Below are 19,084 nucleotides of genomic sequence, written 5' to 3'. Positions count from 1 at the left end.
TTTGGCTTCCATAAAAATTATTTTTATTGGATATGAGACATATGTGTTCCAAACACCGATTCAATTACAGGTACTTAACAATTCGGTTATTAAAAATCATAAGGACAGCCATGTAATGTACATGTTCTCTGGCATCTTATTATCTTGACATCATTATCATAATACCAAAGTTGATAGGAACTTGCCATCGTTAGTAGCAAACCTAGCAAAATTGTATTCTCACACAGTTGTTTAAAAGAAAAGCGATGAACGGCTTATAAAATTTAAATGTAAATTAGTAAAAAAAATCCGAGTGGTTTAGCCATAACGTGGCTATTAAGTTGTGGCTGATGGGGTTCAAAGTCACGTATTGCCAAACCAAAAAGCCTTCGAAGGTGGTGACCCAGTATCGTGTGGTCGAAAGTGAACGTACGTATGTACAAGAGAAAGCTATAGTATATTGGTAATAAACTTGAAAAGCTATCGTTGACTTGCACTCCTGCTATTTTTGGCAAAAGAACAGTGGCTCAGAATAGCTTCCACAATGAATCCACCACAATATACGAAAATCAAAGATTTTCGCTACCTAGAGAAATCAAATAGAGTTGATTGTTTAAGAAAATCATATAAATTGTTGTAAATTAAAAAAAAAAAGAAAAAAAACAATACTGAAACGTTGTGTCCCTTGATTTTCGGTCTTTCCAGGCAGCATGCATAACATACATACTACTGTAGCACTATTGACCAGCTTGAACAACAACAACCAGCTAAATATGGTCGAAAAAGGTTTCCTCTTAACGTGTACTTGAAATTGGAGGTAAAAAATAACTAATAATATTTAACATCTGTTACTCTTTATATCGTAGTAATATACTAGTACGTAGTAACTAATAATTTCACATTTATCCAACCTAACCAATGGAAGCTGTAGCAAATATATCAGCATCCACGACATTGAAAAAATCTCATTGTATTTAAAAAAATCGTCAGAAATGTCTAATCAGGCTTAGTGTGTCCTAGTCATTTTAGACGTTTCTATTTTACAGTTGCGAACTGAGTTTTTGATACAAGAACCCAGTAGAATGGTATCTTTATACTGATCGAAGCTAAGAAATTAAAAATTGTTCTCTTAACTTTTATTGTATTGGACAAGTCGCAAAAATTATAATTGTTTGATTTGATGCCCTTTACGAATTGAGGAACAGCCCCTCGCGGTTGACTTTCAAATATAGTTATTAAACGAATAAATACAATGCATAAATATATGATAACTATTTATTTGCACTTATACAGCAGTCACTTTCTGCGCACTCATCATAAATGATACAAATTAGGCTCCTATGGCCTAACGCTGAACTAATAACTGATGTGGGCATTTTACTACATACATAATCTTTATTTAACTATAACTAATGTAATAAATGCAGATGACTTAACACTTCTTCAGAAATAGAGTTAAATCGCAAAAACAACCGGAAACCACCGGTGTGCGTTACCCAGCCAATGTTGCAAGTTTCACACAGTTTTTCAATATAAAAGCTTAGTACAGAGATTATCACCAACTGTATTATATATCGTTCATTATTAGTGCCATAACTGTACATTGACAAAAGGTAATATTCAGAAGGTGTTAGTTAGACGTCTACGCGCTAACAACAGTATAGCATTCATTCATTGCTAACAAAGTCAGCAGTTGTTCATGAGTCTTAATTTCTTCTATATCCAGCCATCGAGCGACAGCTGTGTCGAACTGCCTTTCAAAGTATACAACGACGTCTGCCAGATCGCCTTCAGGCATGGCCATCATTTCAAGTGCGCCAAGCTCCCGTTCTACATCGACGGAACACTCTGAGTTAGTTCCGGAGGATGTGCCCAGCTTCGATGAACCGGGCAGCTGAATCACCGTGTTTTCGGCGTTAACTAATTTGTCAATAGACATGGCGGCCTGTAAAACGGTCGATACGATGCTGATCAGTCTCATTGATGCTTGCAGATTGTCGAGAAGACAGCGTTGATAGATTCGCCGGACGTAATTTGAATGGGTTCGGGTTAGTGAGTCGACAGTACGGACTTGACTAAGACGCTTCTGCAGTCGCGACCATTCTTGCTCAACCGAAAATATTGAGAAGTAAGCGGAAATACTCTGGCTAAAAACAAGCATTCGCTGTAGCAAGGCTCTGGCCAGTCCTATGCAGTATGGCAGCACGTCCGCGCAGAAGCATTCGCCTAGAAACAATTGTAAACGAACACCAAAAATCAATTCGTACATTTCTCGTACATCAGGACTGAGCAAATGTTGGAGTATCCACCCGCCGTGCAGATCAGTGGCGATGCATTCAAAAGTGTGCCCGCACCCACTAAGGTAAGCTTGCCGAGTACTCAGTAGTCTCGCTCCTTCCTCTTCTCTGAGTGAGCCCTCACGGATAGCGCGATTTACTAGTCGCACGCTAAGTGTTTCTTCCAAGAACTTCAGTCCCATCTGTGATTGAGTGAAAACAGAAGCTGCACTGCCGGAAACAGCGTCGGCAAGGAAGTTATTCAGAACCATAGGGGAACACATTGAATTACTAATGATTAGTTGTCCTCGGCTCAAGTCGCAGAACCGCCTAAAAATATCGGCACGAACAAAAAGATATACTTCCTTAAAGGATGTGAGATGCTCATCGAGGTCGCCGTACTTATTCATTAGACGGAAAAGCGTGGCAGAAGTTTCCGCTAGAATAGCTTGGACTCCACTTTGAAGTTCCTCGACAGAAGGACAAGATGACGCGCCTGCAGGTTCTAAGAGGTACTTATCAACAGTCGCCTCTGTCGTGATCTCTTCATCAAAATCGGCCTCAACTGAATTGACCATTTCTGCGTGACAGCCAGCGGTGAGGATGTCCTCGGTTAGGTCGGCCAAAAAAGAAGGTACACCTTGTTCAAGTAGCTCGTATTTGGAGGATATTAGGTCACCTTCACGCAAAAATAATGGTCGCACTTGAACCATAAATTCACCATGGGGATCAATTACAAACTGGCCTTTAAGCCACTGTCTCAGCATCGAAACATACGGCCTCATTGATTCACGAAGGCAACGTTCATAGAGTTTCTGTACTACGGAGTTGCCTGAGTTGCCCATTAGCTTAAACAGATGAGAGAGAATTGGAGCTCCATCTAAACGGTCGTTCCTTATAGTAACACAGAGATCGGATAAAGTTAGGAGTATCACTCGTTGTTGGGCTAAATGTTGCTGAAGCAGCTTAAGAGTAAATTTGTACGCTTGGTCGGAGATCGTAACAAGTAGTAGGCGAAACGTGGTCAAGACTGCGTTCAGACAGCCCACTAATGATTGAAGTGTCAATGTATATCCCGTGGACTGGTAGTCGGTGATGAACTGTCTGATGGCACTGTGATGGCGGGCGAGATCGGCGAAATCCTTGGCCTCGGTTACAAGCTGAGGATTCAACTTGGGGTGGAAATGTATTTTGCACTCGCCAGATTTTCCACGTTCGCTCCACACAAAGTCATGAGGTGTCAGTCCAAGCACGCAGAGAACACCTCGAACAAGCAGCCGTTCCTGTGTCTCGACACTGTGGCCTTCCAGCCCAGAATATAGGGGTATAGGTTGCGCCAAACCGTACGGGAAGTTCCCCCTCGTGAGGTGGGTCGATTCTTTGCTAACATGGTCGGGTCGTTCCAAAGTTCCTTCAAAACCCCGAAGAAGCTCCATTTCAACGGGATTTTTTACGAACCTCTCACTGTCATTGTTTGCGCCGCCAAAACCCCAAAACAGAATGAGCATGTCAAGTAGCGTTGAAGCCGCATAGAAGCTTTTGTTTTCTCACAGAAGGCTCACCGGGGTTCGCCTTAGTGTTGAATTTCCGGCCATAGATCGAACGACACATTCGTTTTGTGATATACTAGGTAGTTTGTGTAAAAAACGAATACTTTTTTGCTAAATTTAATTCCGAAGTTATAAAATTAGTTTTTGGTAAACACTGCAATAGCTATGCAAGAAACGACAAACATGCAAGCATGTAAGTATTTTGAAATAATCAACTGATATTATTGCTATAAGTATCTAAATTAGAGTACATATAATAACACCAAATTTTGGGGTTGGCACCCGTCGTAAGCTTAAATCTACAGGAACACCTCAGACAAGGAACACTTCGGTGAAAGACGAGCGTGCTTTCCCTCACCTTACAGAAACTCAATTAGATCCCTATAGACATTTGTATCAGCTTATGACAAAACGAACTAGCTGAAATCTACGGTACATTTTCATTTAGTGTAATTGTACATTGTTCAAGAATATGACTCGTATAATTCTTTACATACTTAACGTGCTACAGCACAAAAATATCTGTAGTAAGCAATATTGCTAATAGAGCGACGAAGCCCAATGTCAAATATATTACGAAAGAAGAATGTTACCAAATTTTTGCCGTTAGTTTACATGATATCACGGCTACCAACCTTTCTTCTTTATCACAGCCTACATAATGACAATTAAGACCTACAATTTAATTGTTTGGTGAGCAAAATTAGGTGTCTGTAAAACTATGGCTCAAATTTGACGTAAATGCTAGATTGATTACAAAGCAAATGCCGTAATTATAGTGAATGACTAAGAAATAGGTAATCTAGGTCTAATTTGAAACTTAGGTCTCTAATGTCATATTTTATCCCAGACACGCCTATCTCTAATGTGCCTTTATAAATTAGACAGTCCAAATCTAACGACCATTGACCTGCACGCATACACGTATACCGTAGCCTGTTTTCGCCCGCCAAATTATGTTTATTAAGTTCAAGAAATATGTTTTGTGTTGTAAAATCAAACTGCTATTCCGTAGGGGACTAAAAACCCCCAGGAGGTGACACCGATGTGTTTTTGTTAACCTTCTTGATAGAATCCAAATTTACATATACTAGAACATGCCAGAAATGTTTTCTTCCGATTACCAATGGTAATTATCTGGACGCGCTTTTGTTTTTGAACGGTGGATTTAAAAAGATACATGATTTTCGGGAATAACTAATGGGCAATTAGATAAAAGCTAATATAAATAAGAGAACGCAACAGAAGTACATTGACATCTTTCTCTGTAACGGGCTTGGCGGTTGAGTATTCTAACAGGTCTGCTTTGATCATGATCTGAGCCGTTTGTACTCAATTCATTTAAACTCAGTTGATTGCTGAGTCAGACGCGATGTATCATGAGCCAGTTTTTTCAGAGCGCGTGTTTAATTTACACATACACACAAATGTTTACGGAATTTTTTTCACAAGAAAGTATTTTTACAGTAGAGGCAAACCTGGTGGGATACATGGAAATTGCATAATGACCAGGCCGAGTGCCTTTATTTTACGAGCAATTCACGTAATTAGCGAGAAGACTTTCGAAACGGAAGCGATAAAGCACCTCAAGCCGAGGGTCGGCCACGAAAAATAAAAGTTGATGAGAAGAAGCTAGGCCAAGGCTCTCTGATCTCGTTGGTAACTTAAATGAAGTAGATTAAATTTTATTATTATTATTATTATTCTTATAAAATCTGCAGGTTTTATTTTCCTATCCTTAGTATATTTTTTCTATACCACTGAACATGCAGTCAGTGAGGAAGGTGTCGTTTTCTGCTTTTTCGTTATAATTATTTAAATTCGCTGCAATGTAGTATGCCAAGTTTTTCAGTATATTTTCACTAACTTTTATTTGAAACAGGGTAGTCAGTGTCTCAAGTTAAAACTTAAAATTTGCGATTTTTACCCAACCAAGGTCAGGTTCACGTGCAGCTCTTGGTGCTGATGGGAATCCATTTCTTCCATTGTCGCTGACAACAACGTCTTTTTAACTGAACTGCTGCTGTTTATCCTCTCTGGACTTAGTTTTTTTGCTCTCTTTTATGCCCCTTCTTCGCCCATTGTTTGGCCCCCAACCAAACTCACCTGTATCTCAAAAAATTAGTGGGTTGCCATTATGATACGATAGCAGTGCGTTGTAGACGCTTTCGAGGCGAGGAAGATCAGCGATCGTCAACCTAGCCACAGCTATTCCAAATAGACAATTGGAAGCTCGTTGGAATTGTATTGAATCTTGACAGACGTAATGTTCATTTGAAGTAATAATTTTTGCGTCGAATCGAACCAACGCGCGTCCTGCTACGACGCGCGTGTTTTTTACACTAGTTTTTCAATCCGACACTGGTGCCGTCAAGCGTTTCTCCAAATATATATAGCTATTACTGGAACAACTATAAGACACTCAAGTGCTGTCCACGATTACCTACCTGTTTCTTCGGTATTTTCTTGCCAAGAAAAACTGAAACAGCTGACAGTGCTGGCTTTAGCTCATACGCGTCGGCAGGTTTAACACCGGATGCCACCAGCAATTCGCTTCGTTAATGATTTTCGGTTTCTTTTGTCTATTCGAACGATTTCGTTACGGCGGCGGTTGATATCACCATTGAATCAACGGTGAAACCTTGCGAGGCGGTTATGATGTGTATTGTTCAAGGAGTAAAGCCACGTTGAATCCATTCCCCTGGTGATTGTTATACATTGCTCTTCTATACGGAAAGTTTCGAAAGAGACGAAAGGACCAATATCAGTGAGCAAGAAAGATTGTTGTAACTGTCAACAAGCTGCCGACAAATAATGATTCATGCTGCAATACGTTAAACGCATAATGTATGGTGGGGGATTTTCGTATTGACTAAGGAGAATTAATCTTCAAATGCCATTTGGTTCGCGGACGAAATTTAAATAGACGAATTCTATTAGGACGATAATAGAACTAGCCGTATCAGGATTTAACGGCGGATTGAGCATTGTGATTTTTGACTGCATGCCCAACAGGCGATAGGAACAAGCAGATTCCTCAATGTCTCTTCGTCGTGCCTCCCTTTCTGCTTGTGTTGCTTATTATTAGCAGTGTAACACTTCTCTTGGAAAAGTCGTTTCACTTTATTATCTCCTTCCTTGTTGTTTAATTTCTCCGATCTATCGAACAGCTCCAGCCCGAGTCAAAGATGTTCAATGAGAAGAGGAACAAGCAAGCCCATACGCGGGAGTTCTGAACAATCTTTCAACAAACGTTAAATGAGGTGAAGTCTAAGTCTATAAAAAATGCGGATTTTATATATATACAACAATTAAAATAATTGCTTGGACGGAAGCGCCTTACATCGCCCTGTTCCTATGAACAGCGCCGATTAAGATATAGAACTTTTTCTTGCCGAAAAGCAAGCTATAACCTTTACGATTTGCTTTCAATATAGGAAATGGGCTCCTTGGACGACGAGCTACTAGTAATAGACCACAAAAAAACGTATGCATATTTTCGAACAATCAATTTTTGTGTCTTTCTCGTGTGTGTGACGAAAATTGACTTCTTCAGTTCAAAGTTGTTCTTCAGTTTATAACAGCTGATTTACCTATGAGCACGTAATCTAAATACTAAGCAAACCGGTGAATTTTCAGTTCCTTCTCGAGAAAAATTAAAAATACGCTCATTTCCGTCATAATGAATTGCAGCCATGCCAAACTCCGATGTACAAGTACGTCGACACAGAGCCTAATGCCCCTAAATAAAAATGCTATTGTTCCATTAGTGCATCTGACTCAGCTTTGTGTGTTGCTGAAGCAAAGCATAACAATCTATAGTTTATATATACGTACGTACATACATACACACATAGAGACGATACGTTGGGGATAGTGTATCCATAGAATAGTTCGGTATTATTCGTCTCGATCACTTTAAGAGACCTCTTTTTTTTTGTTACCTATGTTTAAGGCGGAAGTTAAATGTTATTATTTATATACAAATACTGACTGTTCATTTATTATGCTATAATGACGGCGTCCCATCACTTGCATTCATTGTCTCATGAATTCTTGAATATATGTATATTCAAGGTCCACCGTTCATTGCATTGTGTGCAGCAGCCGGGGCTGCTCTAAGACATGAAATACTGATATACTTGTCGGGTTGGACTGATTTGTGCTTAAAAACGTCATTGTCGCTTGTCTCTTTTCGTCTTATTACTTAAGCGGTTAAGCTAGCTCAATAGGGAAGGGAAGTGTGTTTCGCAGTCTCCGGGCGTTTCCTTAAAGGATATTTTTTGGCCTCTTGCCAGGGCCAAACAGATTTTACGTGAAGGTGACAAAGTAAAACAGTTTACGCTGCTGATACATGCGAAGAGAAGATTAATAGAATCAAGAAACACAAAACGGTACGATAAATGTGGTGTAAGCAGATGAAGAGCGTTTACGAAAAATAAAGTGAGTTATTTTTAGGCTTTTAGGGACTAAATAGCTGTAACGTTATCAGTGTAAAACAATGAGTGTCATTAATAGAAATCACCATCTCTCGCATGCAGATAATTGCTTCTATCTCCGCTACAATTTTAAACCTATCTTTTCGCCAGGTGTAAGAGTACTTTTTCGGTCAACTGTAAACCTAAGTGTTTCAAATGTTCAAGCCTACTTTTCCCACTATTCCTCCATTTGTATTTTAGCTGGCTTCAACTTGCACTCAAAGGCCGAGCCGGAACTCGTGCCGGACGTTGAAGTTAACTTCATAGACGAAACGTTTTTCTCTTTAGTAAGCACAAAAACGCTAGCCTTGTGTGACATTGTATACAATATAAACCTTAGCCTATGTTCGAGTGTAGTGCACTCTCAGTGGTGTCCTCTGATTCTGTTCTGTTGACTTTATTATCGGGTTCAGCTTAAGCAAAACGAAATCATATGTGATTCGCAGGGCACTAATTTACACAATGATTATATCGTATTCAGAGGCAAACACTACCTGCATTTTGTTACAGAGTCGAGCCTTTTTACCTGAAATCTTATTCAGTTGAAATTTTATCAGCCGTTGTGCCCGTTCAATTATAGGCTGACTGCAACAATATTATAATAGAGAAATTATGATGGTGAAGAACTTATCTTCTCGTTAACTGTGAGGCTTCCGTGAAACTTGTAAGTTTTACCAAAACAGCAATGGACGCACAGTAACTGCACGTATTATGCTGTAATTTATTCCTATAACAGTGGTGTGTGATATTTTGAACACTCCGTAAGCAACGTGGACCTATTTAGTGCCCGTTCTTACCGCATACTAAAAAAGCTAGGTACGAATAAAACACACTAAACAGTCTCCAAAAGAACGCTTTATTTAGAAGCGTATTGCTTGTCGCTCGAATAGATGCAAGACGCTATATTCATTCAAATGCATTGAAGATTTCCATTGAGAATAGAAAAAATCCTTCGTTCTTAGTGAGTTATGTACGTAATTAAGAACTAACTACTATTTCAGACCCTTGATATATCATAGTTATTTGGAAACTTCCATTGGCGTTTAACACTAGACGCGTCTTCAACATTTACTTAACAACTGGGCAACAGCTATGCTAAATCGTTAGAAAAGGGGTGAGACAAATGAATCGTACTGGGAAGCTAAGAAGATTTTCGCCGTTGTATGATGATATTTGAATATAGAAAGAAACAGAGATTAAGCAGGCTTCGCTAATTATATCTGTAGCAATTTATATTGTAGTTTAACACGAGTGAGTTTTTAAAGGAAACATGAACAACTCGTCAAGGTTTGAGTTTGATGGTTAGCCATTAACACCTTTAAGGTTACTTGGCTTTAAGATGACGTTGCGTACAATTCTATGTTAAGCCGCTGTGTCACACTATAGTTTCAATGTGTATGTACTCTTGCCTTAGGGTATCAATATAATGTAGACAGGCAGAGTCTTTTTTCATTTCTTTCTAAGATATACAACGACACTTGATGCTTGGCGCATAATTTTCAAACGAATCCAAGTACCAACACAATGTAGACTTGATGACATGAAACGCCACCTGTCAATGGCGTGTAGCAGATGTGCACAGTATCAAAGTAGACCGACCCTTATTTCAGAGTGGAAAATCCTATACGTGTTCGACGATACTTCGTATCTGCTACTAAAATTCACTAGCCGAAGTATCGACCCGCTCCGCGTTTGGAGAACTAGATAGCGATCATAAGCAATGCTGCGTAGAATGTAAGGTACAAAGAATCATTACTAGGCTTGTTCGGGTCTTCCATCGGCTACTGAAATCATCGATGAGTATTTAAAAAAAAAACAAGAGATATGTTCCGTTTTGGAGAAAGAACCAAAATATTTTTATTGCGGCCTTCGAGAGTTCTTTCTTAATTGATCATTAACTCCATCGGGGGGTTGTGGCACCGCAATAATCTTAATAAAAAGCATCGTCAGGTACAGGTATTTCGACCTTCACCGGTAATAGTCTACTCGATTGCACCGCGCCCTTTTCAAAACGCCATTTTAGTACAAAGGTATACCATCTAAAATGTCCAAAACAGCACTGGCATGGTCAGAGTTAACGACCGTCGTTTGTCGATATTTATGGACCGTGTCAAATAGGTAAAAGTCGATGGCAAACGCATAAGAAGGCTCTGCCTGAGTTGACTACACGAAGGGTTGAGGTTAAAGTGGCTACTGTTCAACCAAAGCCAAGGCCATGTCATAAGCTAAGATTTAGATGCCCTCGGTATTACGACTGTATTGCAAATTTGCCGAGGTATCTGACTATGTAACTATTCTTTTAAACAACGTGACCGACAGCAGCACAATGCAACGTCGACGTGAAACTGAGATGGGAAGGTGGCTAAAACATCAAATCAAGCGAATAAAAATAGTTTCGTTCTTCTTGTCAAGGGAAGAATGGGAAACGAATGATACCCATCTGCGGCTATGTATAGAGAGCTAAGTTTGGCAGAGCGTCTCTTTTCCAGACCCAGGTTATCTAATATTGTATTCTCTTATTTGGATCTAATATGACCGATCATGTCTAGTAATAGTTTCTGAGAAATAATCAAATATGATAGGAAGATGTAGCGCTTCGGTACTTTTTTCATAAGAAAGTTAGTTTCTCAGATGCCTTGCTCCCTGTCATTCCACTAACTTTCAAATAGAAACTGAGTTGGGATATGACTTATCGATTACCGATACTGATTCCATTCCCCATCCGCGATTGTTACCGCACTTAATTATTAAATTGACCTATTTTTTTCGCTCTATTGTGAATCGGCACAAACAGTGTAGGGACTTCCTGAGAAATTTTTTTTGGCCTTAAAAATCGCTACTACTCGTATAACATGGTTACTGATCAAATCAATTCCATGGACTTTTCGTTGTATGAACACACGTGTATTCCAGGTAATCTCAATAAAACTAATATTTTCATTATAAGAAAGTTCATACGGATGTGAGATTCAAAGGAACAGTTACTCAAAACTCCCCTCTATAGACGAAAACAAGTGCATACAGTTACGTATCTCATGGCTCTCAAAAAACTGGTTCAGTCAAGAGCTAAGCCATTTACCCAGATATAAGTATGTCTAAGAGACATGTGCCTTTACGTTCTATGTAGCAATGAATTTGATGTATAGCATAAGCAGTTTACCCTCCAGGAGCGAAGAAGCGGTCAAAATAGGTATAAGTATTTGATAGGTCCAATGGATCCGGCCACCCGAGCAGCAACTGTAATGCTATAACCGACGATTCCGGAGTCATCAGGCAGACACGTATGAGCCCAATTTTTAGACCGTGTATCGTGCTTTGGCCGACGATAGAAAACGTAGTTAACGATAAAAAAAGAAGAATACAACAATTGCCATTTATGTAATGAAGTACGTCTCCATCTTACCTCTTGAAATGTCTCTAGATTCATATGAAAAAATACCGCCTGGATCTTCCTGAAGTTAATACCAATCCTCGCTCATACACTTTATGATGGAAACTTGTTTCTTAACTATCACCTGTATCGTTTTATTTGGGCAGTCATCTAAATCTAACGGATGACTAGCGGATTCGTCAAATAGCGCAGACAAATGTTCTTCTGTTATGTTCAAGAATATTTTAATACATATTATGTAAGGCTAGAAATATCCTTATGCAGAGTGAAGCAAAAGTAGGTTTAGGATTCAACTGACAAGCAACGTTTCCTAATTGAAAGTAGTTTATACAAAACTTACGTGTTTTGCAAAGCGGTGCCGCTATAGGCTATCCTTAGTGCACTGCTCATCGTTATGCCTATTACGCTCGGGAAGCACTCAAATGTTTATTCTAGGTCTGCTAAACACAGGACATTCCTTTCAGTCTACCGCGGTTACATTCGCCCCTCAGCACGTTATCTCTTTCATTTTGAACAGATTCAAACAAACGAAGTCTCGGTAACACTGTAGTAAGTTATAGCGTCTTTGTATCAGAAAGGAGTCATCACGATTCAACTCAATATTTGACTCGTTTACAATCGTGTAGTGTATGCATGAACCAGATAACCTGCTTTCGCATCCTGATGAAGTGTCTGTCGGAGCGGGGCCACAACACGCGACGCGACTCCCGCCGCGCTGCAGATGGCGGCTGAAGCAGCGACGGCAGCGGCACAGCATATGTTCATTCCACTCAGTAATCATAGAAAAATTATGCAGAAAATACCAGTCGTGAACCGGTTCAACTCGCTCTCTATATAAAACGCTCGATTTAGTACGCTAATGAGGCTGCAGAGACACCATTCAACAGACAGGGCGTCAACCAATAGACTTAACACCCGAGATTCCCCAGCAAAAAGCTGGTTTTCATATTGCATTACGTGTGCAACCTGTACTTTGGTGAATCCTTCTTCACCAAAACTAGCTTATCGATATTTATAAACGCTTCATTCTGCTGAAAGATGAGGCGAGTGATGCAATCTCAAAATACTGTCGTTGTCCTGCGACGCCATTTGCCCACAATTACGAGGTTTACCGAGAGTGGTAACATTAGGATTTGTGCTACTGATGTCTCCTTTACCGTCGCAATCTGGGAGTATTACTTGTACATAAGGCAGTCCTGCTATCAGACGCCTATGATCAACCCTAATGACTGTGACCGTATGATTTCCAAAAATAAGTTCTAGCAAAGATCTTCCTTTCTTAACGACTTCACTTCTGCCGGTATGTGTACATACATATCTCATATATGTACGTATGATATCTGCTTTGCAAAAAAAAAGCCAGATCGGCTAGATGACTGCATTAATATAATAGATCGTCAGTTTACAATGCTGTACCACGCCTATACTGGTGATAATAATAATCATCATCATCTACACGTGAGACTCGATATTGCGGTGATCTTCCTGGGCTATCGCCAATATATTGACGTCGATTACTGAAGTTATAATTGTTCGAAATCGTATGTATCACTGTGCCAACTACCCTCATTATTATGGCCAAACGTTACGACAGCTAGTTTAACTAGAGCTAAAGAAAAAACGGGAAAACAGTAAAAAGCGTAACGAGGAAAGCGCTTTCTCCGAGCGAATCTGTAACAAAAACGACGCTATTTGTAAATTAGGCTGGGAAACAGCTGATATGTAAGGTATAAATTGAATCGAGCACCTCTGACAGACTTTGTCATTTGGTTTAAGACTCAAACAAACTAGGTATAAGCAAACCCTTCTTCTTTATCACTAGAAAAAGAAATGCCAAAGAAGAAATAAAGAAGTCTGAATGGCTTCTGTGTCTAGTAGTAGAATGCATTTCTGAACTGCTCAAATTTGCCCTAGCTACGGAAATATTTAGAAAATCTTATTAATTGTTAATTTAATTGCGAGTTTGTCGTTATGCTTAAACGAAGCACATGCTTCGAGAGTTGGGGCGGGGCGGGAAAATCAAAATTATTTTTCTGGAGAGTTGTAAGTATGGGCGTAAAACCTGCGCAATGGCCATAGCGCGAATACCTGGAAAAATATAAATTTGTGGTTCGTAGCGATGCCGAATGCGCTTGCCCCTGAACTTACGCGAAACCGGCCTGCATTGGTCAACAAGCAGGTCGCTTAAGTCACGAAAATTACCGGTTCTAGTCTGCATATCGGGATAGATTAGTCTCACTTAGATGAATTTAATGCAAACACTCTAATTATACAATCGATGCGGACGACTTGCAATGTGCAGTTCTCTTTTTTTTGCGTTGTGAAGATAGCGTCTCTGATCAGCCTAGCGAATATACGGTTCTGCAATAACAAAACCTCGACCAAATAGATGCTCAGATATTTTTACAAACAGTTTAAGCTCAACGATTCACGTTACTGGAACGCAACGTTCCACCTAAGCTTTGGGCAGCTTAGTTTGTCTTCCATTCGTCGTATTTTCTGCGGACTTTTCTCTCCTGGCCCTGTTTATCCCGTCTCCCTATACAGGCTCAAATCTGGCATCGAAGAATTCGTTCATCCATAGTCTGAGCTTCTCCCTATTCCTAAATATGCAATTACAATCTTCGTTCACCAGTAATGGGAAAACGAGGTAATCCGTCTGTACGAAGTTTTACCACTACAGTTGGTAGTCTGGCATTGTTATGGGGAAGGATCATTTTGCCTCGTCTGATCAATCTATCCTATTAGATGAGTTTACCTACTCGACGCACTTGAGCCATATACGGATCTTTGTTGACCGTCCTGTCCTTCTCAGGCAATTCCCAGTATGTAAGACTCTTCCAGCTTCACAAAACGCAAGCTGTATTGTAGTTGAGTGTTGTCCACGCCTGAGCGAGACACTAATGCCGTGTTTGCTCGCGATCTTCGCTGAATTTGTGGACGCGTAATCTTCGGTTAAGTGTTATCATAGATTTAAGATGGCCCATGATGGTCACATGTTCAAAGTCTTTTTTTGATCAAATTGTCCGACATCGTTATTCAAACATGTTTCAAGGCAATCCTTATTGATCTTGGATAGCTGACGGATAGCGGAATGCATCTTTCATTTGTGTAATACTTTTATTAGCCTTCGGGAAGCACCACTGAGCAAGACTCTGTAAAGGTGGCTGTTTCAGGCATAGGCTACCGTTCACGGCCCAAATGTTTACGGCCTTGCTAGCTTTTTCGATTCTGTCAAAAAGCAAAATACAGCAATCTTAAAATATCAATTTTTTTGCCAAGAACATCCACCTTTGAGGCCTGAATTTGAGGATAGATTCCGTTTACTGCGCAATGAAATAATAGCGCTATAATGATAATAATAATAACAACGACGTAACAGTATCAAATAAACAGTGGAGAGGTAGAGAAAACAGGAATATAGACAAAGTTACTTGTGCACCGATTGAACATTTTATCACCTACAGAAGATGTTATTTTAAAAATCTTACCTAGTACAATTTTGGCTGTAACATCCTGTTTTTTTTTTCTAAGTTAATCTCTTTGCTCTACCGTGCACGTAGTAGTAAAATGTTCCTGGTCTAGGAATGGTGACAAATTACTAGATTGTACCTTATAATATTGCGCGGTAGCTGTGTTCTTCCTCCTTCTCCAATGGATTTTCTTTCGAGAAAAACACTAGGCCGTTACTTGGAAGGTATTGCCCTTTCGCTTTCACGTTGGCCAGTAATAATGAGAAAGATAGGTCGCTTGTTAGGGTCCAGAAGTGGTCGGATGTTAACATTGTCCTAACATTAATTGATTTAATTGTCCGAAAAAGCGACTGATACTCTAATGCACTTTTGCAACGACTTGGCTCTATTATAATAGAAGATGTGATTGATCGAAATGCCTAAAAAAGTCCCGCTTCACTGCGGCGAATTTTCTTATTTTACAAAGATATACTGACTTGCTTGTTACACATATAGACTGACTGAGCACAAGATTTATGCCCCTAAAAAAACGGTAAACACTGATCGACTAACTCGAGAAGGAGATCTGAGAGATTGTGACGAGGCCAATGCTATAGATCAGATCAATGTTGGCTCTGGAAAAAATTAAATTCATTCTGGCGAAACATGTGAGATTAATAAATAAAGACAAACATTAAGGATCACTTATTTAGTATAGGACATTTCTACGTGCTGAAGATCCATTTAACAGACTTTCATTATTATAGCGGCGTGCACCAATCGACTCTACGTGCTTGATTTAGCAACTTTAAGTAAATTGTGAGGGGTAAATAATTTCGCGGAAAAATGCCTACGAGTAGAATTGGATGCTGTGTTCTGACAGTAGGTGATTTTTTCCAAAGTTATCGCTCGGTACCTAGCTAAAGGTGAAAAGCCGCCATATTAACTTCAGCTCTAATTTTAATTTTGTTACCCTCTTCTAATATTAGGTTAGCGTACATAATCTTCAATTTACATAGGTAAATAATAAAATGTATAAATAAAGGTGCATCGGTGTTTGGTAATTTAGCTTCCATAAAAGCTTTGTAAATTAAGAGCTCTTAAGTAACTTTTTATGGGGAGTGGACTGTTATCAACAACGGAATTTAATTTTAACTTTTATTACTGAGAAAGCCGACTAGGTAACATCGACTAAAAACCAAATATATATATATATAGAATAGCGCTTTTTGAAGTACATCATTTTCAAGCAATATTTATTATTTCATGTATAACGTCCATCCAAAAAAGTAGCTCTCCCAAAGCTTTGTCGGCGGTCTTTTCCGAAATAGTCATTATACTTAGACGGTGCGTTGATTTAGTTTTCTATCACATTTTGTTCACTGAAGGCAATTTGACTGATGTATAAGTGTTCCGTACCGAAATCACTTACGCATATTATAATAATAAAAATTAATATAAATAGGTATTTCTAAAAATTGAAGCCGGACGGCCCCAGATTCAGAATTACCTATTTGCAATAAACTTTCTTCTAATAATGAATTAAATAGAATAAAAATGTGTGTATCATCAACAGCTTTTGACGGTTTCACATAGTGGACATATAGCTCGCCTCGTTCATTCAACTGAGTTTAACCCAAGTGGCTTCCACCCCAAATCCCCTCGATGATATTCGAGGTTGTTCTTAAAATTCTAAAGGAGCTTTCCGATGTTGGTCTGAACATTTCCACTGTCCTAATCACCTTCTGTCTCTGTATTGCCTATTTTGGCGTAGCTTGCTTAATCTATGTATATATATTTAGCTAATGTCTCGGGAAGTAATTACATAGATGACGTCTTTGCAATAGCCCATGGGAAATCTCCGTCTTCTATTGAGTCTGGGCCTGAACACTCATGCTACCATCGTAATCTGTCTGTATTGATAAGCTGGTCATCACCACCTCTGCTAGTTGAAGCAAGGATCATTTCGTTGGCAGTGCTGTGTCAGCTACCTTTTAATGTAAGTGTCTCTTTCTGGTCTCTTACCATGCACGGCAACTGGATTCGAGACAGATTCACTTGGACGGCAATGTTGCAGCTGCTATTTGGTGTTCTGCAGGAGGTTACTCTTTATGGTAGTTCCGCTGGTTCGCGGACCTCCACGAGTACGTGCGAACAGGAACTGATGGCGGATACCTTCCTCGGTTTCATTGACTACCCGACACGAAAAAAAAACTTATGAATCCAGTGGTCAGGCAAAGGACAGTAAATACTCAGCTTCTTCTATAGTCTTTGACGCCCACATGTGTCTTATTACCTATATATATATAGCAGAAGCGAATAAATTCGGTCAATCAAGGAAACCTAACTACATTTATCCTCGTATTTATTCTCGACTGGTCTTGTGACAGCAAGTATAACGCAGTGTTCTCTGGTCAGAAAGTTGACGATCCACGAATGGGGGACTGTGCGTGGCCAGGCTCTTGTCCTGCGAAGTCTGTTTTTCCGCGTATTTTTTCTTAGCTTTCAAGGCCATCTTGTTTTTGTCGAAGAAGAGAAAAGGGGATAAAGCTTTCGTTAAGTAGAGTAACCTTGCTAAAACCGTCGTACGCCTCTCAATAAGCTCTCGAAGCGAAAAGCAAAATTCTAAAAAAGCCGCTCTGCAAAATATAAGGCTTCTTGACTGACTAACGAATCAAATAATTTTATTTGTCTAGCTTTAGATGTGTGACCAAATAAAATCTCTTTGAAATGTTACACACTTCTTTTTTTGTTGTAAAGTTTGCTAAAATAGTTTAACATTAATTTACCTATAGTTCACCAATAACGGCTACTATAGTCAATTGCTGCAACCATTTAATAAGTGCTCACTTTTTAGAGAACCCCAGTTTAATCAATAACCTCATTGAATAGTTCAAACTTTATGCTGAAGAAGATATTCCATCTTCCATTTTTAATAACAGAGAAACCATAACATAATGACCATAACAGTACCAGAGATGCGCTAATAGATTTAATTTTAGGTAGACTTTATTTCACTGCAATTAATAAGTCAATTTGAAGTTGGTGGCGGATGATTTGACATGCTGTTCAAAAGATCCAGGTTTTTTCCAACGGGTATTTCAGGCCAATTGATTTCTATACACCTTCCGAAGTCCGTTTGCCTGTTACTCGTGCTTTGTGCTGTATGGAAAAATAATTTTAGGCCGGCACAATTCAACTAGCAAGCTATTAGAATAGAGGAAACTGATGTCTACGAGAGATTCGATACGGATGCTCGACGTTATAAGGCTCACAGTTGTAGTATCGCTTCACTTAAGATCTGACCTTGACCCACTCAGCGGTTTTATCGCGATTCTACGTTCCGCAATCGGAAGAACGAAAAATTCAGCTTGTTTTAACGCAAACGATCTGGATAGCGTCCAATAACTAGGGATAAGTTTGGATCACGAATAAAGCCCGGGATTTGGTAAGGCACAGAGTGGCGTACGGCCATTCTCTAAAGTATGCCACATCTTAAAGAGAGAACGTAAGCCCCGAAAATATTTTTGTGAAATATTAAATAGAGTCTAAATCTGTTTTGAATGGATATAGTATGTCGAATCTTGCCAAGGAAGAGTAACTTCATAGTTTTGAACACTAAGCAGTGTTTACAATATGGCCGCACATCTAATTGGGCAATGTCCGAAATATCGCGCGATTTAATACCATAGATGAACAGTCGGAAGGGCTCGTTTGTCCTTGACTGCACCTTGACCCCCGTCACCAACCTTCTTTGACTGCCATTTCTACATTACTTGATCTATTTTATTGCGGTTAGCTTTTTACCCCATCACATTTGTCTATCAAATGCAGTTTTCTGTTGCCTTATTTTCAACATTCTTTCTGTAGCTCAGGCTTTATTCGCTGGTCGTTTTAATATGTCGTACCTAGCGATTAGCATTATTGGTGTTCCCCCTTACGTAAAACGGAAGCATTA

The 19,084-nt window shown here is 39.4% G+C and overlaps 1 protein-coding gene and 1 long non-coding RNA gene across 2 annotated transcripts; one reads left to right on the top strand and one right to left on the bottom strand.

Annotated features, from left to right (window-relative positions):
- Positions 1–1,621: 1,621 nt before the first annotated feature.
- Grip84 (Gamma-tubulin ring protein 84) lies at positions 1,622–3,763 on the bottom strand. The gene has a single exon (XM_022833581.2). It carries the CDS (start codon positions 3,761–3,763, stop codon positions 1,622–1,624), a length of 2,142 nt encoding a protein of 713 aa, XP_022689316.2.
- Positions 3,764–3,836: 73 nt separating this feature from the next.
- Positions 3,837–17,478, top strand: LOC111260661 (uncharacterized). The gene is made up of 2 exons (XR_002680469.2): positions 3,837–3,998; positions 17,179–17,478. It is a non-coding gene; the product is annotated as an uncharacterized LOC111260661 (long non-coding RNA).
- The last annotated feature ends 1,606 nt before the right edge of the window (positions 17,479–19,084 follow it).

The sequence above is a fragment of the Varroa jacobsoni genome, unplaced genomic scaffold, assembly GCF_002532875.2.
Source record: "Varroa jacobsoni isolate VJ856 unplaced genomic scaffold, vjacob_1.0 scaffold_463, whole genome shotgun sequence".
NCBI classification, from domain to species: Eukaryota; Metazoa; Arthropoda; class Arachnida; order Mesostigmata; family Varroidae; genus Varroa; species Varroa jacobsoni.
This window is presented reverse-complemented; position numbering and strand designations above follow the sequence as displayed.